The sequence below is a fragment of the Haliaeetus albicilla genome, chromosome 9 (assembly GCF_947461875.1).
Source record: "Haliaeetus albicilla chromosome 9, bHalAlb1.1, whole genome shotgun sequence".
Lineage (NCBI taxonomy): Eukaryota > Metazoa > Chordata > Aves > Accipitriformes > Accipitridae > Haliaeetus > Haliaeetus albicilla.
In genome coordinates, this window is record NC_091491.1 from 39,562,166 (window position 1) to 39,587,451 (window position 25,286).

The window sequence follows — 25,286 nt, forward strand, 5'->3', positions numbered from 1 at the left end:
ATATCTAACGCTAGCTGGATGGCTTTCACCTCTGCAAACTGACTCGATTCACCCTCTCCTTCAGCAGTTTCTGCAACTTGTCGTGTAGGACTCCATACAGCAGCTTTCCACCTTCGATGCTTTCCCACAATGCGACAGGATCCGTCAGTGAACAGGGCATATTGCCTCTCATTTTCTGGCAGTTTATTATACAGCGGGGCTTCTTCAGCACGTGCCACCTCCTCCTCTGGTGACATTCCAAAATGTTTGCCTTCTGGCCAGTCCGTGATTACTTCTAAAATTCCTGGGCGACTGGGGTTTCCTATGCGAGCCCGTTGTGTGATCAGTGCGATCCACTTACTCCACGTGGCGTCAGTCGCGTGATGTGTAGAGGAGACCCTCCCTTTGAACATCCAGCCCAGCACTGGTAGTCGGGGTGCTAAGAGGAGCTGTGTCTCAGTACCAACCACTTCTGAGGCAGCTCGAACTCCTTCATACGCTGCCAATATCTCTTTTTCAGTTGGAGTATAGCGAGCCTCGGATCCTCGATATCCTCGACTCCAAAACCCCAGGGGTCGGCCCCGGGTCTCCCCAGGTGCTTTCTGCCAGAGGCTCCAGGTAGGGCCATTCTCTCCAGCTGCAGTATAGAGCACATTTTTAACATCTTGTCCTGTCCGGACTGGTCCAAGGGCTACGGCATGAACAATCTCCCGTTTAATTTGTTCAAAGGCTTGTTGTTGTTCAGGGCCCCATTTAAAATCATTCTTCTTCCGGGTCACTTGATAGAGAGGGCTTACAATCAAACTGTAATTTGGAATATGCATTCTCCAAAACCCCACGACACCTAAGAAGGCCTGTGTGTCCTTTTTATTAGTCGGGGGAGACATAGCTGCTATTTTATTAATCACATCCATTGGGATCTGACGACGTCCATCTTGCCATTTTATTCCCAAAAACTGGATCTCCTGTGCAGGTCCCTTGACCTTACTTTCTTTTATGGCAAAACCGGCTTTCAGAAGGATTTGGATTATTTTCTTCCCTTTCTCAAAGACTTCTTCTGCTGTGTTGCCCCATACGATGATGTCATCAATGTATTGCAGGTGTTCCGGAGCTTCACCTTTTTCCAGTGCAGTCTGGATTAGTCCATGACAAATGGTGGGGCTGTGTTTCCACCCCTGGGGCAATCGATTCCAAGTGTACTGGACACCTCTCCAAGTAAAGGCAAATTGTGGACGACACTCTGCTGCTAGAGGGATTGAGAAAAACGCATTAGCAATGTCAATTGTGGCATACCACTTGGCTGCCTTTGACTCTAGCTCGTATTGAAGTTCTAGCATATCTGGAACGGCAGCACTCAGCGGTGGTGTAACTTCATTCAGGCCGCGATAGTCAACTGTTAGTCTCCACTCCCCATTAGACTTCCGCAGTATAAAGGTGACAATGCTAAGTGCAAATACCGGATTAATCCCACAGCTGATGACTTTATCATACCATAAACCAGAGTTATACCATACATCAAAGCGAAAACCTTGATCCACCTCCCACGGATGATAAGCAGTAGAAGAGGAACTACATACAGCAAGCGAGGTGATACATAACAGAGCCTTAAAAACCAGAGCAACAACTCTAAGAATGCATAAATCAACATAATGAATGCTTAGGACAAATTTGTTTTAACAAGCTCTGGTCAGGTTTGTCGTTATCTCAACCCTTCGTGCCCCACGTTGGGCGCCAAAAGGACTGTCGTGGTTTAACCCCAGCCAGCAACTAAGCACCACGCAGCCGCTCACTCACTCCCCCCCATCCAGTGGGATGGGGGAGAAAATCAGGAAAAGAAGTAAAACTCCTGGGTTGAGATAAGAACGATTTAATAGAACAGAAAAGAAGAGACTAATAATGATAATGATAACACTAATAAAATGACAACAGTAGTAATAAAAGGATTGAAATGTACAAATGATGCACAGGGCAATCGCTCACCACCCGCCGACCGACACCCAGCCAGTCCCCAAGCCGCGAAAAAACCCTGCCCCCCCCCACTTCCCAGTTCCTAAACTAGATGGGACGTCACATGGTATGGAATACACTGTTGGCCAGTTTGGGTCAGGTGCCCTGGCTGGGCATGAGAAGCTGAAAAATCCTTGACTGTAGTCTAAACACTACTGAGCAACAACTGAAAACATCAGTGTTATCAACATTCTTCACATACTGAACTCAAAACATAGCACTGTACCAGCTACTAGGAAGACAGTTAACTACATCCCAGCTGAAACCAGGACAACAGACAAGCTATCTGACTTGGAATTCACTTCCAGGCTCCTTCATGAATAGATCTATGTATGGAAAGACATATGTGCATGCCTAAAACACAGGTGCAGGTCTAAATATTACACGTTAGCTTTTTGTATGGTAGTTTTTCTGTACAATGCAGTTGCATTGTGGTAGTCTGTGGAGGTCGTCATACTAGCTGCCACCGCCCCTTCTGTAAAAAGGAATCATTTTGATGGAAGTATTCCTGCTGCTTTGAAATGATAAAGTCGAAGAGCTCATTTGAACTTTTAGCCTTAGTTTTTCTTGTCAATTGAAGATTTTTGAATACCTTTTATTGCAGTTTGTTCTGCTGGGAAAAATAAGACTTCTTTAAGATGGTCAGCTTGAGGTGCCATATTGACTATTAGATGTGCAGCAACTTAAAAAGAGGAAAAAAATACTTAAATATTTGAGATTAATTTGATTCTGCTTTATTTAAATATCTTACCTTTCTGGAATTGAAATAATAGTAATAGTTTTTCTCAACTGTTTCCCAAAATATGTTGGGATACCCACTTTAATTCTAGGATTTCTCGCTGTGATAACTACTTAGTGAGCATAAGCTAAGGGGAGGTTTTGTAGGCTGATCTTCCCTGAATGGCAAGGAAACAGATTAAATGATTCTCTTACCAGAACTGTTATCGGTTCTTTAACAGGGAGTTTCTTTCAGCTGTGTTTTTATTAATTTGCCCCGCATGTCAATGTGACTGAAGACGGCTGATCTCTTAGTTAACTAAAGAACACTACCGTATGATTAAAATAAGATGTATGGTTTCAGGCAAATAGGGCAAAATTGAGTAGTCCATGAATACTTTGTAATTTAAAATACTTTGATAAGCGCCAGGGCACATTTTTAATTCTGAGTGCTTTCTGAGCGGGCACATGCTGGCTATGTTAGGAGTGGAAATTAGTATTATCAAGTATGAGGTGATTTATATTTAATAGAGAGATTTTGCCTTTTAACGAGTATAAATAGGAAACCTAGCCTCTGAAATGCGAGATAGCCCCATACTATTCAATTTTTGAAGTATCTTGTGTAAATAGTGTAGTTCCATTGTTGAATAAGACAACAAAATTTTTATTCTAAAAAAAAATAGCACCTGTCTTACAAAGATTCCTGCCCCCTGTAATACATGCCACGATGTATTTGTATTGCTTTTATGGCAAATTAAACCAGTTGGAGCTGCAAACACTCAAAACAAGAGGAACAGGTATTTTATTTGTGTGGGTCTTTTTAATGGTTTTCCTTAGGAAAAAGTGCCTGTGGATTTTAAATTTCTGTTAAGATTACCTGGCATCAAAGCCACCGGGATTTTGCTTCCTTTGATTCTTTCGGTATGTTTTTTTGGCGTTTTTTTGTGTCAGACTGAACGCCCCCAGCAGTGCAAAGGGCGTGTTTTTATTTCGTGCGAGCTTTCAACGCGCAGCCCCGTCTGCACCGTAAATCCCTGTTTTTCCACCTGGTTTTGCCCGCCCCGCCCCGGCTGTGCGCGGGCTGCTTGGCCGGGGCCGACCGCCAGGCGGCGCTGCGCCCCCACACCACGCTCCAGCGCGGGTGAGCCCCGGCCCCGCCCCGGCCCCGCCCCTGTCGCCCTTGCCGCTCGTCCGTGTGCGTCTGGCAGAGCCGCTCTTTCTCCTCTCGGGTGTTCTGCTGAGACGTTCGAAACAATGGGCGGGCTAGAAATCGTTACCTTTATGGTGAACTGAGCTACGATTTGCTTTTTCCTTAAATGCTTCCGCCCCCCGCCCTTTAGGTGAAGCTGTGCTTCCGAGTACTTCATTCCTGATCCCGGAAAGTCTCCCGAATAGCACCTGTAAGATAACGCTGGTGGGGAACAAGGCATTGTTTTAATGCTGCTTAGGTTACGAAGGGATTACTTGCACACTATCACATGTGACTTTCTTACTCAGTAGAAAGCTTTTCAGTTAAAAAAAGTTTTCACAGAAGCAAATAGCATAGCTGTTTTATTGCAATCCTACTGAAAGAAAAAAAAAAAACATCAGGCTGTCTTTTTCTTGTGCCTGGATGGATTTTATACTTGCGCATGCCTCATAGAAAACGCAGTTAAATTGAACCAATGGTAGTGTTATGTAGCTGGAAATATGTAACAAATTGCTGGGTCAGGAGATTTTTTACACAGGCACTTGGAAATATTGTTATTGGTATATTGTTTGAGGCTTTTCCAAATTGTTGGATGTTGAGCATTTTAGGAAAAAAAAATTGTCAGTACCAAAAATGGCCAAAGGTGTGTGTTTGTTCATCAAAGACAATTATATACCCCTGTGAGTATATTTAACAGTCTGTGTTACTTGTAGTTTAAATATAAGGAAGCTTGAAACTCTGAATTCCTGCTTATAATCATGTCTGTTCTGTCAGATGCCATTTTAAGCAGTTATGATTCTTTCATAGTTGGATTCCACTCACACAGGAATAAAGTGTGATGAAAGTAAAATGTTATACAGTACAGTGGAAACTTAAGTTGTGTGTAATTTTATTATTCAGCTCAGTAATATTCAGTTTCTAACATACAACTTTATGTTACATATCTGTTATGAAACAATAAAAAATTTATAATTAGGGTAGTAAAGATTTATCCTAGAATTATCGTGCAACACTTAATTGTAACAAACTTAAGTTTCTCATGCATAATATTTGACTGCATTTCATAAATAGGTTGTAAGAACTCTTTTTTTTTTTTGGATGAAATTGTACATGCATTTTGGATTTTATCTGTTGGACAAACCCACTGTTTTCGTTCTCCTAAGGTTATTCCAAATTTGATTTTGATAAATGGAATGATTTACTTTTTTTAATGCCTTTTCAAATAGGTATTATTATGCTTGTTTTAATTTTCTTTCATTCCTGCGTTAATGATGACTGTTTTATAGCTGGACTTAATGAATCAAAGAGAAGCCATGTCAGGAACTTTTTATGAAAAAATGTTTGGATTCATATTTCACTGTTATGATTACAAGGAGTCCTTATTGTGAGAATGCAAACTAACGTAAACATAGAAAATGTAGATAGGGTCTTGACTGAGTGTAAGTCGATTTAACTATTTCAGTTCTGCTGTATGAGATTTTCACGAAGGCAAATTTTACTTTTCAATGGTGTTACAGGATATATCATGCTGTTACCCTGCTAAAATTTATGCGATGATCTCATTCTTTCTTCCCAGAAATATAATCCTTTTAGTAATGCAGTAAATTGTTAAAGCTATTGGTCTGATAAATACATCCTTGTCGAAATGATCCTTGCTTATCGTATGTTAGTAGAAAGATTACATCATTTGATGGAAAAACTTCAGGTGAGAATTTAAGGCAGTTACAGAAGGATACGCCATGCTGTGAGCAATGAAAAGCCAGTGATAAATAATCTTTTTGGGATGATGTGTTATCCTGAGTTATGCAGTGGATATAAAAGTTTTTCCATGAGCTGTTTTGCATGGATATAAAAGTATTTCACCACACACATCTAAATGCAGAGTGTTTAGCATTTTTTGTTTTTTAATAGACTGTAGCAGATCTCTTAAACCTAGAACTGAAAACTGAGTGGTAGCAGTAGTAAGATAACAATGATAAATCTTGACATTTGTAATGCATTCTCTTTTAGACTTTTTTTAAAGGGATAAGCCACTTATTTTTGGTGGTAAACAAACTGCATTGAGATTATTCAAACTCATCTAGTTCTTTATAGTTTGGTCTTCCCTGGACTATTTTTTTAATGTGTGAACTGGTATTACAGTTAGTCCCTTCAATGAACATTTTCATTTTGTTGACCTCTACAGATGTGCATCTGTCTACAGAAAAGCTTCAGTAAGCAGAGCTTCATTAATAAAGTACATAGCTCATAAATTTGTTTAAATTATATGAGCTGCATAAAACATCTCACTTTGTCCTGTGTAGTACCTGATGGAATACTTAGATTATTGAATTTTTGCTCACATGTTTGGACACTATTGATTTTTGCACACTACTTAAATTATGTGCTTATGTCACCATTGCTCTTCAATATGTGGTTACCTACCTGCTTTTAATGTGCTGTTTGGTGGAATGTTTGAGTATGTTTATAATAAATTAATGTTTTCATAACGCTTCATGAACAGACAGAAGCCAATAAACATGTTGGAAAATTGGAAGTTGTTGATCACTTCATCAAGGAAGTAAATCTGAATGAATCGAAAATTAATCACGAGCAGAAGAAAGTAAATAGCAAGCATCAGGTCACATCAGACAAGTTTTCATCTCTGCTAGTGTCAGAAGGCAGCGCTGAGGTAGTGTACAGTTTGGAAAAAAAAATATTCTTTTTATTGTTTAGGATGTCTTAGGTAGAGTAGCCTTAGGTTTTTCCACAGAGTGCCAAGTGAGGTATCGGGCTATCAGACTTATATAGCCCATTGACCTCTGTTCATGTCTGTCGACATAATATCCATCCTATACGTAGGATGTGGGCTATCCATGGCTACTGCTTTCTGCCTACTAAAAGCACTTACGTTAAATAGGTTTTTTGTGGGCTTATAAAAACTTTTTTGTTTTTCTTATTTTGCTCTTTGTACAACGTTGCAAGACCACATAAAAGATGAGTGATTTTGACTACCAGGGTAGCTACGCTAAGCCCAGAAATCAGGGTGCTGCCTTTCCGTAGCTTGTACTAAAAACATTGTTGCTATTGTATGTAACTGGGAAGAGGATTATCATCAGAAGTGCTGTATTAATTATGTTGTGGAACTGATTTAGGAACTGTCCTCAGAATCAACCTATACAGGCCTTGAAAATCAGGACAAAGGATTATTACTAAATGGTACATTTAAAAAGGACGAACCTGCAGAGTCTTTTCAGGAAGCTTTACTCCAATGGAGAAAAGGTAATCGTGATTACAGAGAACAGCTGCATGCCAGTGAGGTCCTATCAGGTATGATTTTTTCGGTTTTAATTGCATTTTAAAAATGTTAGAAGTCCATTTTGGTGAGTTAGATTTTTGATTAGTGAAGGCAAATGTTCTGTTAGAATTGTAAATGTTTCTGCTTAAGTTTTCTCTCTGTGTTCCTTTCTAAATTAACAACCACCTCCGATTTTTTTTTAATAATGTGCAGATTAATGTTTATCTCAATTCTTTTAATGAACTGTGGCATTAGCTTGTGTCCCTCTACTTTTCTATGGCATTGTTTCTCACATGAGACTTTATGCTTGAGCATTACAGTTCATATTAAAGTCACAGCTTTTAATTTGAGACAAAGAATGTGCATGGCTCAGGATTTCATATGTTGTATCAAAGTAGCTTTTCTGCTTGCCTTCCACAGGCTCTTAATATTTTTTTGTCCCAGTGAAAAGATGCAATCAGTTGAAGTATGCATGGAAAAATATGAAAAAAACCCTGTTGTCTGATTGGATTTATGCAGGCTAGTCTCTTTCCTCTAGCTCATGGATGGTTTTTGTTCCTTGTGTATTTTTGTACAAAAAATACTATACCGATTTCTTCTTCTTTTTTTTTTTTTTTCCTTCTTTCCTGTAATATGGTGGGATTTGTATCTGTGGAGTCATGGATTTTCCCCCACTCCACCCCAACCTGCCTTCAATGTGGTAATCCTCCTTAATGTGAGAAGCTGTAATAAATGAGGTTTTACTGGCTACCTCTACTACTGACTGTGTTGTGTAAATACAATACTGCTGATCATTTAAATTTTGGAATTATTCAAAGACTTAGCTAGGTATAGACTACTAATGTGACATTCAAAAATAATGTAGTTACATAGCAAGTTTATAAATCTGAATAGCTGTATAATTTTTTTTTTAAATAATGTTAATAGAATCTATGGGAATTTGTGAGGTACAGACCAACCTTACTGTTATGAAGGAACCTATCCAAATTGAATTCAAGAAGGATGGCCTGAGCTACATGGAGAAACTCTTGCTTAAGAAATACAGAAGGTATTGTTGAAGTTGCTGATACTAATGGAAGAAGTCAGAAATACTTAATAGCATTAACAAAAATTCCATTGAAACTTTTTAAATATTAGATATATTATCAAGAGTTAAGGTGACTGTATACAGGGTGCTTTATTTTAATAAAATAGCCATTATAACCAGACTTGATGCCTTAATATTTCAGAATTACTGCAGACGTAGTATTTGGAGGGATTCTCTTTGCTGTCAGTGTATTGTAGAATTTGAAATCTGTTAGTGATACTTGGTTGGTTGCTTTGGGGGCATTTGCTACAAAATTTTTATAGAGAAAAGCAAGTATGATCTTCAGGATAATTTTATAAACATTACAGAGTTGTCTTGTTAGTCCCTGAGGTGCGAGATCATCTCAGTGAAGTTAGGAGGAGTTGCTGCTTTTCAGCAGCAGTTAATACTACTGCAGTAAGTAGTGTGGTGGTTTTTTTGGTTTTTTTGTTTGTTTGGTTTTTTTTGGTTTTTTTTTTGACAACTGTGGTATTCTATATAAAAAAAAAATGATGACTTTTAAAGATTGATTTCTTTTCCTTTTTTAGAACTCCTGTTGATCAAATTTCTGGTAGTTTTATTAAAGATTTAAGGCCTGTGCAAACACTGGGTGTACATCAGTCTGTGACTGGAGGAGGAGGAGAAGGAGATGACGATGATGTCTATGACTTAACAGGTGTAATAGATTTCTGTTTATTGAATCTAACTATTAAATACTGTTTCTTAAGGTTTTTTTTTTTTTTGCTGTGATTGCTGAAGAGTTATATACTTAAGCAGTTTCTGCTTAAAGTAACAATAATGAAACAAATTTATGGTACTTCATAATAAATAAAAAGTTTTCATTTGTATAAGTGTATCTTGAACAGGAGAAAATGAAATGCATCAAATTAATTATATTTCATAGTTGAAGAGGTGAAGAGATATTGGACATCTGTTTTTAAAGAGGAAGTACCCAAGACTATTTCTGAAAGTGCAGAGTCCTCTCTGAAAATTGAGTTCCTTGATGATGTAAGTATATCATAAAGGACTTCATGAATCTTCAGTGATCTGAAGTGATTTGTTTAAATGTTGATCTGTTAAATATTTAAAGTAGTAACAGTTAAATAATCTCTAATAAAAAAAATATTGGCGCTTTGATTATCTTTTCCGTACAAATGTGGAAAACTTATCTTTCCAAAGGTTCCCTGTAATTTTTTCTTGTTGTGTCCAGGGATCCTTACTACATAGAAATTATATAAAAATAAAATCTGCAGGCTTTTAATCACTTGAGTTAATGTTGTTTTTTTAATTTAATCTATTGCTGATCATGTTTTTTTGTTTGTTTGTTTGTTTTTTAATTAGTCTTATGGCAAGGACTTGGAAAAATCATCAGACTTTTTGGAGATGGAGGCTGGGGCAATGGGAATGAATAAGCAAGGAAAAACTGAACCACTCAAGCATTGTGGAAGGTATCAGAAATGCAGAGATTATTTGGAAGAGAAAGAGGGATAATCTATCTTCTGATTTAGTTACATTCCTAAGAAACAGGCGCTTTTTATCTGCAGACAGTCATACTTCATATGAAAGGGGAGAATTCTTGATGCAAAATTGTTTTAAAGCATGGTTAAGATATACGTCTTCTCATTCTTGGCACAAGACGTGGACTGTGCCAGTAGTACAACACTTAGCTAATGCTTTCCCTTCATTTACATTTCTTGCAAGATCATGTCTGCGATTTGCTGGTTTTTGTCCTTGAAAGTTTTTATTTGAATGACCTAATGATTTGATGACTAGTTTGTAAGACTGTTGAAGAACAGTTTGGCAGTTAACACCTTTACTGTTAAAGTTAGTGAATAGTGAGTTTGTATCTTCAAGCCACCAAGGTATAGTAATAGCCTGTGACTAGAGAGGCATAACTTTGAAATTTTTTTATTTTGTTTGCTTGATCAGTCCAATATTAAACCATGTGAGATACATTTCTTTATAAGTGTATGTCTTGAATTACAGGTAGAATTTCTGTTTTGTCTGCTCTTATCTCAGTAGGAGCAGGGAACAGCATACAGACAAGTCTAACTGGTCAGTGTTGTGTACTTTTAAGATACTCTCACTCGACTGATCTTGTAATTCCAGGCAAAACTAAGAGTTGTAATAATTAATGACACATGTGCAATTCTTCTGATCTTCCAGAACTGATTTATGATTAGATGTGATCTGTTTTGTTACATTTTATTCTTCTGGTCTTTCCTCCTTCCTCTGTTTCAAAGTGGTTTAGCAGTTGCAGATCAGAACGACACAGTGCAAGACCTTTTGCAGAGAGAAACTGTAGGCATAATGAAAAAGTCATCTTGTTATTTAACGTCCATAGCTGACACTCAACATCTTTTACCTCTTACTCTTGACAGAAATCCTGTTTCTTCTAAAGAAGTTTTTCAAGGTAAGTTTTGAAAGTACAATATACATAAGTGTATACAGTTTTATCATTCTCATATAGGAGGTAGTAGTCAACTACGATGGCTGTCTGAAAAAAATAATTAAAGATCATTAAATTATGTAGCATTCCCTGAGCTATGCAGGTCCCACAATTTGATGGGCTGCACAAGCGATTTTGAAATGATAGGCATCTGCTGTGACAGTAATCTGAGCTGTGAGCTCATGTTTGAGGGAGAAATTGCCCCAATATGAGTTGTATACTGAAAACGAGCCCATTATAAAGCAGATGAAGTGATCTTACAAATGTCTTAGTTTATGTGTACTGTATTAGATTTAATGTATGGCTGTAATGCATGAGTGTTTTAGATCACTTAAAGAACTTGTAAAAGTGCAACTTAACAATTTGATGGCAAGGTTCACTCTATTACTTACTATATGGGAGAAACATACAAAGGAAAATCGAGCCAGAATCTGTTTTCCATGATTTGCATGTGATCGGAGATGCAAAAAGGGAAGGGAGACCGTCCTGTTGAGTCACGAAGTTCAGAATGGACCCCCTTGCTTTCTAAAATCCTCCTCAGAGAGGAGTCTAGGTGTGGCTGGATCCAGACTTAGTCTCAGTCTTGGTCAACGGTTTATGTCTAAAAGATTATATGTGCACAATTAATCCTCTATATCAGTTAGGATTTCAATGTTTAGCATGCTATTAATCACTTACTAGTCTGTCCAGTGTTAGTTCGCTCTGAAGTTCGAGCCCTCTGTTTCCTGAAACAGACTTTCAGGCATCGAGTCTTATAAAAATAATTTGATAGTGGTACAGCAGCACGATCAGCTCAAGCTGGGTGCCCTTACAGACTACTCACCCACCCCTCATGTATTTTTCACACTCTTCTTGTGTGCCTTCCACGTGCCCTTTGGTCCAATAGTGATTCTGGTCTGAGATCTTCTGACACCTTCTGACTTCTTATTGGATTCCTTTGCTGTCTCCAGACAGGCTGTTTGTTATCTTGTTGAGTTGCAGGTGCTGTTGACAGGTGTAGCCTTTAAGCCTCCTTGTCTCCTGATTTACGCTGACTCTGGAGGCCCCTGTTTTGACTAAGTAGGTACACGTTCAGTAAATCTAAGTGAAGTTTTAGAGCTTGTGGCCTAAGGCTTCAGCAAATCTAGCTACTCATGCTAAGTAAGTAAAGCTAAGCAAACACCATACTAACACAACATTACAACTTTTAGTGAATCGTTCTATTTAAAACTTACTTATTTAAGCTAAACAACTAATATCTCTTAACATTGAGAGGCGTCCCTGCTCAAGGGCAGAGTTGCCTGGCATGCAGTCTAGTTGCTGAGGGAGAACTCAAATTGGGCTCATCCAGCGATGGGTCGCTGGTAAAAGATCTTGCTGCTAGAGATCACTGCCATGCACCCATGCTGCCTGACAGGGAGAGCTCAAAGAAGGCTAACTTAGGCTGTCGTATTTGTGGGATAAAGTGGTTGACTCTTAGTCATATTGCATACAGTGGAGGAGGTATGCACGAGACTCCTTGTACCCACAACTTTCACTGTGCTTCTCTGCTCCTTGGTGGGTTTTCTAGAGGAGTTCTTGGCCCGGCTACGGCTCAGGCTTTTACCTGCTTTGGAGCCTGTACCAAACTGCTGCTGGTTTGGTTAACGGGGGTTGAGTGTATCCGTCACAACGGCATGTGTCCTTTTTATGTAGAAAAATGCTTTTAGATTGAGAAACTGTATAAATAATTACCTGTTCTGCATTAACAATCATCATTTGTGTGTAAGTATTCCAGTGCCTGTTGCATGTCAGTGAAATCACTATGAAAGTTCAGCAGCTTTATTCTGTGGCACACTTAAGAGGTCCCAAAGATCTTACTCTGTGTCCTAAAAGTATGTAAAATACATTGTCACTTTTTTAATATTAAGAAATAAGTTAGAATGTAAGGGTAATTAATTTCTTATTCTTGCAAGTACTGAACAATTGCTCCAGCACTTCAGGACCTAGCCCTTGTTCTCTTTGTGCTTAGTTCAAGAATCTGCTTACTTAAGTCTTCAGATGTGATCAAGCAAATAAGAGCTGACTAATGAGATGTGATTTATGTGCTGCTTGGGCACAGGACAAAAAATAAAATGGTTATGTCTTGTATAAACAAAGAACAACAGCTTGCAGAATAATTCCCAGCCTGATAGTATGTATTTCAAATCATTATACTACTTTTAAAGAAATTTTATGAAATTGCTACTATTGCAGTTCTTATGCTGGCTCTGGTTGGATTATAGCATTCAAAATGTAAGAAAATTACATTAGCATGAAGTAGTAGTTGGAAACGTGTTAAGATTATTATCAAGATATAATGTTTTCATAGACAATGATGTACAGGAACTTACGCATTAGATGCGGAACTTGTACTACTGCCTGGTAAGTCTAGTCCATGTATGTTGGCATCTCTGGATATCAGGCAGGAAGCTAATGAAAGTTAACTGTTCTTATTTGTAATTTTATGGCTTAGGATTAACCTCAATGGAGGTTTCATATTTTAAGTTCATGAAGAAAATACAGTAGGCTTGCAGGTTATAATTCATATTAATTTCCATTTAAAAAACTTCCTATTTTCATTATTTTTACTGTACTCTTGTAGAAAAAATGGTTGTCTGCAGTCATCTTGAAAAAAGTGCAATGCAAAAGGAGAGTGTTAAACTAAAGACTATGAGAAGATCACTTAGCTCCTGTAAACTACCTGAGAAGATTTCTAACCCTACTGAACTAATGAGCAACAAATATCTCTTTGAGACACAGCTGCAGAAAAACAATAAAGATTCACAGGAACTGGACAGCATCTGCAATAGTCAGAGTTTGGGTTTGCCTGTAATTACAAAATCTTCAGTGGTAAAATACTGTATCTTTGATTGCTGAATAGATAAACTATGCTGCTTAATCTACTTTCCCAGTTTAGCATGAGGCAACATACCATGTTGTGATGGGTTGACCCTGGCTGGACGCCAGGTGCCCACCAAAGCCGTTCTATCACTCCCGCATCCTCAGCTGGACAGGGGAGAGAAAAATATAACAAAAAACTTGCGGGTCGAGATAAGGACAGGAGAGATCATTCACTAATTACCATCACGGGCAAAACAGACTCAGCTTAGGGAAAATTAGCTCACTTTTTATTACAAATCAGCCAGAGTAAGGTAAATGAGAAATAAAACGAAATCTCAGAACACCTTCCCTCCACCCCTCCCTTCTTCCCGGGCACAACTTCACTCCCGGATTTCTCCACCAAGCCCCCCCAGCGGCACAAGGGGGACAGGGATGGGGTTTACGGTCATCACATGTTATTTTCTGCCGCTTCACCTCCTCAGGGCGAGGGCTCATCACACTCTTCCCCTGCTCCAACGTGGGGTCCCACCCACGGGAGACAGTCCTCCACGAACTTTCTCCAACGTGGGCCATTCCCACGGGCTGCAGTTCTTCACGAACTGCTCCAGCATGGGTCCTTTCCACGGTGTGCAGTCCTTCAGGCACAGACTGCTCCAGCGTGGGTCCCCCACGGGCTGCAGGTGGATATCTGCCCCACCATGGACCTCCCTGGACTGCAGGGGGACAGCCTGCCTCACCAGGGTCTTCACCACGGGCTGCAGGGGAATCTTCGCTCCGGCGCCTGGAGCATCTCCTCCCCCTCCTTCTGCACTGACCTTGGTGTCCGCAGGCTTGTTTCTCTTACATGTTCTCACTCCTCTCTCCGGTGGCTGTTTTCCGCGTCCCAACTTTTTTTTCCTTCTTAAAAATGTTATCACAGAGGCGTTACCACTATCACTGATTGGCTCGGCCTTGGCCGGCGGCAGGTCCGTCTTAGAGCCAGCTGGTATAGGCTCGCTCTCTCTCGAACACAGGGGAAGCTTCCAGCAGCTTCTTACAGGAGCCACCCCTGTAACCCCCCCCGCTACCAAAACCTTGCCACATAAAACCAATACACATGTTCCTGAATCAATTGAGAGATAGCGATAGTCGTATGCTTACCATGAAATATTCTACCACTTTTCCACATTCTCTTCCAGAAACCCCTTCCCAAAGCAATCATGAGTATAGTTTTAATCAGAAGATTGTCACTGCCTACCACATTTCACATGGAGGGGATGAAGGCCTCTGTGCTTTCCACTTCGTGTTGTCAGTCTTCTGTTGATGTTGAAAAAAAGCAAAAGAAAGAACAGACTAGTCTCAGGCAAAAAAAAAAAAAAAGGTGTTTTGGGGGAGAAAGCAGCTCTTCCCATGTTAGCATCAAGGTCACTTCACCTCTCGATTGAAGGTAGATACTCTTATCTAACCTAAATTATTAAATGTTCTTTTGCTGAAAATAAAACTGAAAGCAAAAAATCATGGAGAGGGTTGGGACATTAGGTTTGGATTTAACAGCAGATTTTTGTTAAACAGTATTACTTTAGCTGATGTACACAAACATAAGTGAAAACAAAGAAAAACTGCTTTTCATGTCCACAGTGGAAGAATAGACTCAAACTCCCACAACATCAGAAACTGAAGTTTATAGGATTTTAAAGCATATATCATGTAAACCCCATCATCCTTATGAATATCTATTACGCCAGGCTATCAGAATCATTCCAAGTTCTATGAAATGAGCATTTTATTAATATAAACTTGCAAGGGCAACTTATGAAATTTCCTGTTCCTTTTCCTGTTTCTAATATCTTTGTGTTTTATTAAAGTTGCAGGATATAGCCAAAAGACAGAAATCTGTTTCTACACGGTATTGGGGACTTGAAGGTTTCTTTGTTGTAGGTACAAACCCTAAACAAGTAATGCCTGAAGCACGTTCTTCACTGTGTGCTGACTCTAGCCCTATGGATAGTAATATCCTGTTTCCAGGTAATTGTGTATGAATAAAATTCTCAAACAATATACATGTTTACCACTGTTGCTGTAAGACACCCTTCTCTTCATGTAACTTGGATCTAGCTTACTTTTAGAAGTCACTTTGGGATAACAGTCATGCCAACACACACAACTGGTGCTGTGGAAGGATAAAATAAACTTACTGTGTTGAGGTAAATTACATCAATATAGTGCCATAGATTTATATGCTTCTTTATATCCCCTGAGAATTTGGTTCCAGTAGGAATTTCTGCATTTCTTTGTGCATAATATACATCACAAAAAAATGCTTTTAATGGTCTATGTGAAACAACATGTCAAATGATTGGTGAACATGAATATTAATTCGATCAAGTGTATCACTTGAATTCAAGCTTGTTACTGTGTTATATATGATTTTTTTTTACATTATCTGTAGAAAATTTGTTGCATGACTTCTTTAAATCACACATATTAAATGCAGCAAATATAGTAACAATAAGTGCATATTAATACAAAACCTGCAAATAATGTCCTCTAATACTTTTTAATTTCAGGAGAGGGAAAGTGGGTTACTGAAAGGAGCTTAAGTGAATACGCTGATGACTCTGTAGTTCAAGGTGTCTTAGAAAGTCAGTTAAATAGACCTTCAAGTGGTTTGGAGACTCAGAATAGAATTTCTCCCCTGATGGTAGCATGGAGGTTATACCCAGGTAAGGACAGCAATAGCTTTGAGGTCCTAGTTTAACAGGTTAGTTTTTCTTATGTAAAAAGTAGAGGCGCTGTCTGTGATGATTCTGTTGAATTTATGTCATTTTTATATATTCATCTATGGTTTTGTATTTTGGGTATAATGGCTTGTATACATGGCATTGTTTTCATAAGAATGAGCTTTTGAGTTAAAAATTGTCTCTTTCCAGCTGTCACTAATAGTTGGGTTTTTTTATTGTGCTTAGTTTCTACTCCTGCCTCTACCCCATTACTAATCTCTTATCTTGAACATTTAAATAATAAAAACTGTCTAGAACAAGATTATGTATTACTGTGTGTTTTGTAGTACCTAGTACAATATGGTTTTGATCTAATAAAAGATTTCTTCATGCTACTGAAATAAGTCTTATTTCATGAACTATAAGAAACAAGGAAACAACTAATGCATAACTGCATCTGCACTTTTTAGTTACTTTTCTCAATTTCAACTGTCTCCATTTCAAGGAATGTAGCTTACATTATTTCTCTCATCTTAAGCAACCAGTTTGGCATTTTAATTTTAAAAACGCTATGTGCAGAAATTGAAACTGTCAATTTTGAATCCCAGAAACATATTTGAAAGTGTCTGTATTTTATTCATGTTGCCTTAAATTAAAAAAAGACAGAACCAAAGTTTTAAGCTTTCTACACACATTCTCAGTGTCTCCCCTCCCCCAAACTTGTGCCATTTTACATAATATTTAAATATTTTTTTTTTTCTGAAAGATGCCCCTGAAGTATGAGGTGCTACTTCCCAGTATAATTTGTAAACTCTTTATTAACATTTATTAATTCACAATCTTAAGCAAAGTTAATAATCTGTTCTGATCAATTCATAATTTTAACTACAATTCATGCCATTAATGAGCTGAGATATAATTCTCTTCATGTGTGAAATGCTGAATTATTTGAAGTTGTGACCATTTCTGTTATTTCAGGGAATGACTCTAGAAGACCTTGGTCAACTCATGTGCTACACTGTAAACTGACTGGAAATTGTCCAACAAACACACAGCCAGGACCAAAGAGTTCACCTATGCATATGTTTAGAATTGATACTGAGAAATCAAAATACAAGTGCCTTGACAGAACTAAACAAGATGAGTTTCTCTGGGAATATAATGCTGACCAAGAAGCCCTACTTGCTCTGGAAAAAGAATTATGTAGTCATATAGGTAAGTGGTAATACTGCATTTTTTTCCTCATGCTTACATGTAACATAATGAAAACAAGTAGCTATTTCATTTGCCTTTGCAGATCTAACTGATTTTGAAGCAAAAATATACCAAAGCATTTGATGATGCAAGGCTCTTTTGTGGTTGAACAGTGATTTATTTCCATTTGATCATACTTTAACCTACTATTAATTTAGTAGAGGCAAACTGTTTCACACAACTTTCTTAAGTTTTTTTTATCCCTTGCATTTTGTTGCAAAAAACCTGCAGGATGTGCTAGGTATTATTTCAGATCATAAATTTCTTTTAAATAGGTATCCTTTCCTTGCATATTTAATAGTGAACACCTCAGGTGGTGTTAGAAGCTAGATGTGATTTGATGTAAGGGTAGCAAGAAGGGGAAGAGATGGACAGGAAATTTTATAAATCTATCGTGACAAGAACTGCCACTAGTAAGGCACAATAGACATTGTTTTACCTCTCATTTGGAGTTTGACTCAACTCTCTTTCCTCCGTCTTTTTAAACCCATCTCCTTGTTTTTCGAGGGTAGGGGAGGTGGCAGGCAGGCACGGTCAGTTGATTATGGTTGAGCAGAATGAATGAGTTCTGGTTTTATTCTTTGAATACAGGAAAAAAATGATTGGGATGCTTCTGTTCCATCTCAATGAATGGATAGGTCAAGTGTCTAAGACACTTCATGCCATAAGCAGCCTTGATAGGCTGCATCTCTTAGGCTGTCACATGGTCCCTCCCTTCTGAGTTGCTATGGTGCTTTTATATTGGCAGGTCCTAGCTATGACTCATTTTCAGGAAACAAAAGTAGTTTGGATTCCAGAGTGTTCTATCTTTTAAAATGTTGTTACCTTAGGTTTTGCTGTACTTTTTCACACAGCTCTTCTGAGGCTTCCAAATACCATATTTCAGGACAGCTGCCCTTCCATCAGAACCCAGGTGTTTTTGGAAGAGTTTCTCTTGTTAATGCTTGAAAAGTGAACATCCATGCTGAATATGCTCAGAGAATAGGGAGGGAAGTTCTTGTTGAACTGTCCCATTCTTTGTCTCCCTTTTCATTCCACTTCCTTCGAATACTTTTCACTTGCTTGTAAGTTCATAGCAGAGACTTATGGCTAGCTGGGAAATAATAATGTACTTGTGTGTGTGTTGTATAAAAAGCATAGACAGTGACCCCAGTTGATCACCTTTTTGTATTGGTGGATGTGGGATATATCCTGTTACTCTGCTTTAAATATGTACTACTTTCATTTGCTACTGTATTTTGAGGTTACGTAGGTATTAGTGGGCCCTATATATAAGGTTTCACATTGTACTGGCATAAACATCTTGAAGCAAACCCTCTCCCTTTACTTCTAATGATACAGGAACCATATAATAAAAGTCATAATTTATTTGAGGGCTTGTAGTGACATCCTTTATCAGCTAGAGTTGTTTTGAGACTTTTAATGGCAAGTTTTCATTGATAATGTGAAATTCTTTAAAATACATAAGGCGTAGATACTGTGGGTTTTTTGTTTATATTTGTTCCTGAAATGACCTAAAATATTTCAGGTCCTGAAAAACCTTACAGCTTAACTTCTGAAGATGTAACCTCCTCCAGCAGTCACTCAGAGAAGGTATGTAGAAATACTACAGATTTCCATGAAAACCTGGAGCTAAAAGACCACAGCAGAGTTGATACTCTCAGGTAAGTTAAACTTGCTGAGTATGTTTTTATGGTATTGTAAAATGCTCAATATGCCAAACATTTTGCCAGAACTGAAATAAAAACAGTCTTGACTTTCTGATTGTACTTTACATGCTGATTACAAATGTCAGCATGATCTATTTTGTATCTTGGTGTTCTAAGCCAGCACTCTCAGGCAGCTCAGATTAAGAATTAAGCCACGTATTTTGTTGTTGAGACTCCAAGCTAAAAATTTGGGGATTATGTTTTTCTAATGCATTAGCTTTTTTTAATATACAGCACTGAGATTTATAAAGTATGTCTATTACAAATCATCTAAGTTCTTTGGTTGTAAGGTACATTTAAAAAGAGCAGTTCTGAGCAGGTGAGCCAATAACACGTAACTCGCCACAGTCTATGATATATCAGTTATATTGCCTTGGAGACTAAGGAGATTACTGGAAACAAGGAAGTTCCACAAAGTTCCGTCTGCCATTGGTTTCTTACTATGATCTCGTAACTAGTAAGGCTCAGTGAGACACTGTGAGGTTAGCTACATGCTATGAGAACATAGCTGATTCAGAGATTTGTGGTTGGTTAGGGTTTTTGTTTTGTTTTGTTTTTTAATGTTCATAATATTGAAATTGCAGGTCAGTAGAAAACTAAACAATATTTGCAAATAGTGCAGATAGTATAAATGAGACTCGCTTTCCTAGCTTACCTGTTCTAGGATGTGGGATTTCTCTATTAAGGCACTATAGTGACAAAGTTATTTACTTACTTGTTTAAGAGGTGAAAATGTATGCGACAAAAACTGAGGGGAAAAATTAATATAGTAGCTTGTAATGTATGTATACTTGCAAAATATACAGCAAAAGCTATTTTCATGCCTTTTAGTTCTACATATGTGAATATATGTCACTAAGGCTTAAAGCAGAGTAGCTTGAGGAATTTGAGCTGCTGAAAATCACTGTGGTATGTTTCTTTTAAGGGGCTGGGATGAAAGCCAAATGGATGATGAGGAAGAAATTCTGGAGGATAAGCAACAGGTTCTTGCATTACAGTGAACATGCAAAGAACTTAATGTAATTTCTATCTTTGTGTATCATACAAAACCAAGAAGCAGACGAAGAGATGTCTTAAATGCTGCTCAAGATGTTATTTATTAAGGATTATTTTGTAAAACTGTCAATAAAAAAATCTTAAAAATCCCTTGGTTTTGGCTCTTTTATTAATATGAAGAAGTAACAGAATGAAAGAAAATTGGTCTTGTGCTATTATTTTTTAGGATTTTTTTAATTCTTTAATTTTTGTTCGTATAAGGTTCCCTGCCCTCAGATTGAATTTTATGTCTCCAAATGCCAAGCTGAGGGGTAACGTGCAGGAGGTGTTAATGGAGCGTTCTTAAATTGGCAATCTCAATATGGCCAAGTTTATATGGTGAGATGCATAGTAGAAAGAGTAATAGGTCTAGTATACTTTACTCCTTATCGTATATTTTACCACTAAGGCACTTTTGCCTTGCAGAATGGAAATTAGCAGTTATACACAGTATATTTTACTCCTCCTGCTACACTTTTTTCTTCTTAATTTCAGTAGGTAGCATATATACTAGCAGTAAACTTGTCTGTCTCTGCTCAGCATCAATGGGAAGTCAGTTCTCTTTCTGCGCTGTAGTACTTTCTCTGTTTTAATATGCCAGTTCGGAGTGGCCTAGGTTCAGCACACCAAATTCAGCTGTACTGTAGGTTGCTATCTTACAGGCTTGTAAGATTAAGAGAACAAAGAGGAAATACAGTTGAAAGATGATCTTGGGTGGTTTTCATTTCACCAAACCATTCTAATTTCTCCATCTCATCACGATGAGGCCTCAACTGTACTTTTGAACTTGCTGTATCTGTGTTACATAAAAAAGTTTCTTCTTCCTCCTCTTCTCCCCTTCCCAGTTAATGTAAGGTTAAATGCAATCAATATAACTTCAGTAAAAGGTCACTTGTCTGTTACATGCCTACATGGTACTTTGATGTAAAGAGGGTTTGGTGACTTTCTGCTCTCTTTTTGAGGAGATGCTTAGTTGTACCCAGTAGTTGAGTAGTTTTCTGTGGAGGTGGCAGGAAGTTAAAGAGTTTTGAAACGATCTAAGTGGTGTCTTTTGGTAACATCTTTAGGATTCTCAGACACAGCAGCATGCTTCAGCTTTCTTTAAAGATTTTTCCTTCATCATGTTCTATTTGAATGTGGTGGATGCTTTTTTCCTTCTTATATTAGCTTCTTCCACTATGGTTTTTAAGATGCTTTTCAAAGCACCTTCAAAGCTTTCCTCCTCCCCTCCCTGCCTCCAGTTTTGATCAAAAAAAGTATATCAAATTGCAGTCACAAAGATTTCTGTCTCATTGTCTTGGGAAATTTTGAAAGTGGGATTAATTAAAAGCTTTTTGTCTGACAATTGTTCTTACCCATTCATGGATAAATCACCTGACAGGAGTCTAAAATTCATGGTAGTTGTTCACAGAAACATTCGTATAGAAAGAGAAATTTTATATCCTGTTTTACATCTTCCATCTATGTTCCACAGTTCTCTCATAACTGCTTTAAACGAGGAGTTTACAGAAGACGAAATTCAGAGAGCAACACTGTACGTGCTTTTGACCATGTTATCCATTTTATATTTAATGAAAGGATTATGTATCTACTTCAGTCGTTTTTCACCACAGCAACACTGATCAGTAAGTTATGATACTTCATGTCAGATGTCTTTTATTAAAGGTCATGATTTCCATCACTAAATTGGTTAATTAGGAAATATAGACAGTTTTCAGTAAATTAATTTTGTTTATAGCCTCAAAGGTTTAAAGACGTCTTCGCATGCTCATCTTGAAAAACTTATGATTCTGTGTTCAATAGTGGCAAGTGACCTTCCTTAATGTATCAGTGGAAACATTCCAATATATTATTTAGGTTCTGACAATTAAACACATACTTGTTTGTATTCTTCCCATGCCACAGGACTCTAATGCATGCATTTGTCATCTGTCCCCCCCATCAATTATGCACTAATATTAGACAACACAGACAGTAATCTTTTCAACAATTTCTTTTACAGGAACGAGTAGTTCAGTAACCCTAATTCATAAAAACTAGAGCCATCAGGCTGAACAGACCGTTGATTTGATTTCCTGCCTCATTTCTTGTCTTTAAGGTGAGGGCATATTTTCCACTTCAGTTTTCTTTATAAAGTTTACCGTATATTGATGTTTTTTATTGCAGTAGTTCTTTGCCAGAAATTCTAAGAATAAAATCAGAAAGCAAGTGTTCAACTTTGTAGATTAAGGGCAGTGCTTTTCTCTCATGAATATAACCTTTTCTTTCTTTTTGAGTTACTTTTCCAAATATTCCTATTACACTCATTTCCCTTGCACAGATAGGCTGACTGCTTCCATGCGGTTCCCAGACCTTTTTAACTAGAAAACTGATGAAGCAGGTGCTACTGTAGTGTGTGCCCAGAGCCGTCAACAGTCAGGTTAATCTTTTGTGTTTGTGCTCGTTGGAGATACCTAGAAAGTCACCGACTGGTTTCAACATCTGATTTTAGCAGTTTTCCTTTCCCATCCCTTTTTCTTGAAAGAAAAAAAAATGTTTCTGATAATACCTCTAACAAACTTTTGACTAAAAATAAGCTTCCTTCAATGTACTAGTAATCTCTTTGGTTAGTCAGTGATGAAATAAATGCATCTCAGTTTTGTATTCCTAGGTTTAACACACTTGAAGATGTCTTTCTTGTGTTGAATTTCTTTTTTTCTCTCTTCAAGATATAGTGGTGGAACTGATATCCTAACTAGAAGACCAAAAAGAGCATCTCAACTGATGCAGTTTTGTGACATTGCTTGTTTTTCTGTTGCAAATAGAACACATGTAGCATTGAAAGCGTGCTGCTTATGATTATGGATGTGGTTTCATGTAGTTCTCTGCATCTCTGCCTTGATACAAATACAATGTGCAAGTGGTTATGTTTGGGTTTGTTTTTTTAATTTGGTTTGTTTTTTTTTTATTTTTTCCTGTGCCTGTTGTAGGGATGGTTAGAGCTAAACTGAAGTGTCAAGGAATTTGCACAGAAAAATGGTCTTTTCTGTCCATTTAGAGAAAGAGAAAATTCTGAAGGGGTGGGAAGTGAAAGACCAGTTTGTTTTTCTGAGCTTCTAGGGTGAGTCTACATGTCTTTTTGTGTACATTAACTTTTGGGAGCTTGATATTACAAAACATAAATCCTATGAATTAATTTGACAATCAATTTGGATTTTGAAAGAGGATATCGCATTCATTATTGTATTAAAGTATTCTAGCATTCATTATTGTATTAAAGTATTCTAGCATTCATGTGGACACACCTACTTTTCAGTAGTTTGGCAGACTCTACAGGTCCCTCTTTTTTTGCTTTTTTGAATGTGGCCTTTTTCTGCTTTCCACCAACTCGCAGTATAACATACATTGAGATAAAAGGCTGCTTGGTGGGCAGATGGGCTTACTATTTTTTTTTGGTTATACACTACAAGAATGGGTGAACCTGGCAAGGATTCGATTACTGGAGAGATTTTGAGCGCTCCTTTGTTATCTTGGGAGCTAATGTTTCCTTTCTGTCCTTTCAACTAAAGAAAATACATGAGGCGTGATTTTTGTGTGTGATTTTTAAATATTAGTATTCCAACATTCTCAGCTTTTTTTCTCCATGATTTTTTTGTGAAGAGCTTGGTGTAAGACCCAGGAAAAATCTGACTCCACCACTCCTCTGCTTAGAAACTTGTTGCAAACATATTTAGTACAAGACAATGGAATAATTTGGGAAGGATGAAAACCTAGGAAGTGTCATCTGTCCATTGTCAAGTTTTATGACTAAGAGCAGTGTACTTGTGCAGCTTACATGTCAGAGTGTTGCTGATCTAAGCAATATGGGTTAGCATGTGGCAATAATCAGGTGTTTCTAGATGCTTGTCGGAACCCTTGTGCTTCAAAGAGATCTTCTGCCCATCTCTGATTGCAAAACTTTAGCCATGTATTAAAATTTTGAGCTTTACTAGCCACAGTTCATTACACATTCTTTCCTACCAGCCAGTATTTCCTTTTTCTTATACCCCAAACTGATGGTGCATTGAGTGAAGCTCATACTGTTCTCTTGAAATTACTTTTCCCTGTGTACCTACCAGATTGCCTGGCACCAGTGAATGACTTTTACAGGTAAATCTAGCTGGTAGCAAGTTGCCAAATATTTTTCAGTCTGTTTCTGTATCTTGGTGTTTTAAATATCAGTTCTTCCTCCAGCTTGCCAGAAGAGAAATATCCAGCATAATGATAAAGGAATCAAGTGAAATTTATGTTATTCCCAAGCGCTATAATTCCAAGACTTCTATTCCCCTTGTCTTCCTCTAGGTATCTTAGTGTGTTTCAGGGAAGGTCACAGAATCGCTGGTGAAGTAGCATCAGACTGGCACTATCCATCCTGGGTGCTGTGCTGTTATGCCAGATTCTGATGTGTGTTTATGTAGTTGCTTAATACAAACCAGCCATGTTTCCATGACCGTTAATGAGCAAGTTTGCAGTGTAAAATGAATGTGCCTTGTTCTCAAAATACAGACAAACTTAACAGCTGTTAAATTCAGTTGAATGCTTATTTCTAAAGCACTTACCTGGGAGTCCTTGAAATATTTTAATTGGCTGCCATTTGGCTGGCTGCCTCATAATGTCTAACTTTGGTTGTTTTTTGTTTTTTGTTTTTGTGTTTGGTTTTGGTGTTGGTTTTTTTTTTTTTTATGTAGAAGGGGCACTCATGCAAGTAGTGAAGTTACAGAAACCACATGAAGTGCTACCTACTTCTGCTAATACAGTTGGCTGTACACACAAGAATGTGTTAAGATCGGGAAGTGAGAATTGAGATTTTCCTGTTCATGTTTCATTTCAACCAGTTCTGGCAATGAGTGAATTACACTGAAAACACTGTGACTCTGCTTGTGCTAGTACTGTAAAGATCTCTGGTACATATTCTAAGACTCTTCCTCTAACGGAGCAGAGCTCTGTTTTACTGTTTGATTCTAACCTTTAATAGACTTCATGATGCTGTCACTTGCTGCATCTCATTTATAAAAATTAAGGGTTGTTCTTTCCTCCATCATAATA

The 25,286-nt window shown here is 37.8% G+C and overlaps 1 protein-coding gene across 7 annotated transcripts in view; it reads left to right on the forward strand.

The window, feature by feature from the left end:
• The window catches only part of ZBBX (zinc finger B-box domain containing), a 48,116-nt gene extending 27,784 nt beyond the window's left edge, over positions 1–20,332 (forward strand). For 5 of the 7 annotated variants that reach the window (XM_069792794.1, XM_069792795.1, XM_069792793.1 and 2 more), the window contains 13 exons: positions 6,396–6,563; positions 7,027–7,201; positions 8,097–8,217; positions 8,784–8,911; positions 9,140–9,243; positions 9,577–9,683; positions 10,617–10,648; positions 13,287–13,534; positions 15,370–15,529; positions 16,072–16,227; positions 17,203–17,439; positions 19,007–19,142; positions 20,113–20,332. In XM_069792794.1, coding sequence (XP_069648895.1) covers positions 6,396–6,563; positions 7,027–7,201; positions 8,097–8,217; positions 8,784–8,911; positions 9,140–9,243; positions 9,577–9,683; positions 10,617–10,648; positions 13,287–13,534; positions 15,370–15,529; positions 16,072–16,227; positions 17,203–17,439; positions 19,007–19,142; positions 20,113–20,188 — 1,848 coding nt within the window. In that variant the 3' untranslated portion in view covers positions 20,189–20,332. The remainder of the gene's footprint in view (positions 1–6,395; positions 6,564–7,026; positions 7,202–8,096; positions 8,218–8,783; positions 8,912–9,139; positions 9,244–9,576; positions 9,684–10,616; positions 10,649–13,286; positions 13,535–15,369; positions 15,530–16,071; positions 16,228–17,202; positions 17,440–19,006; positions 19,143–20,112) is intronic. The other 2 variants (XM_069792798.1, XM_069792799.1) reach the window with 2 other exon arrangements.
• Positions 20,333–25,286: the final 4,954 nt, after the last annotated feature.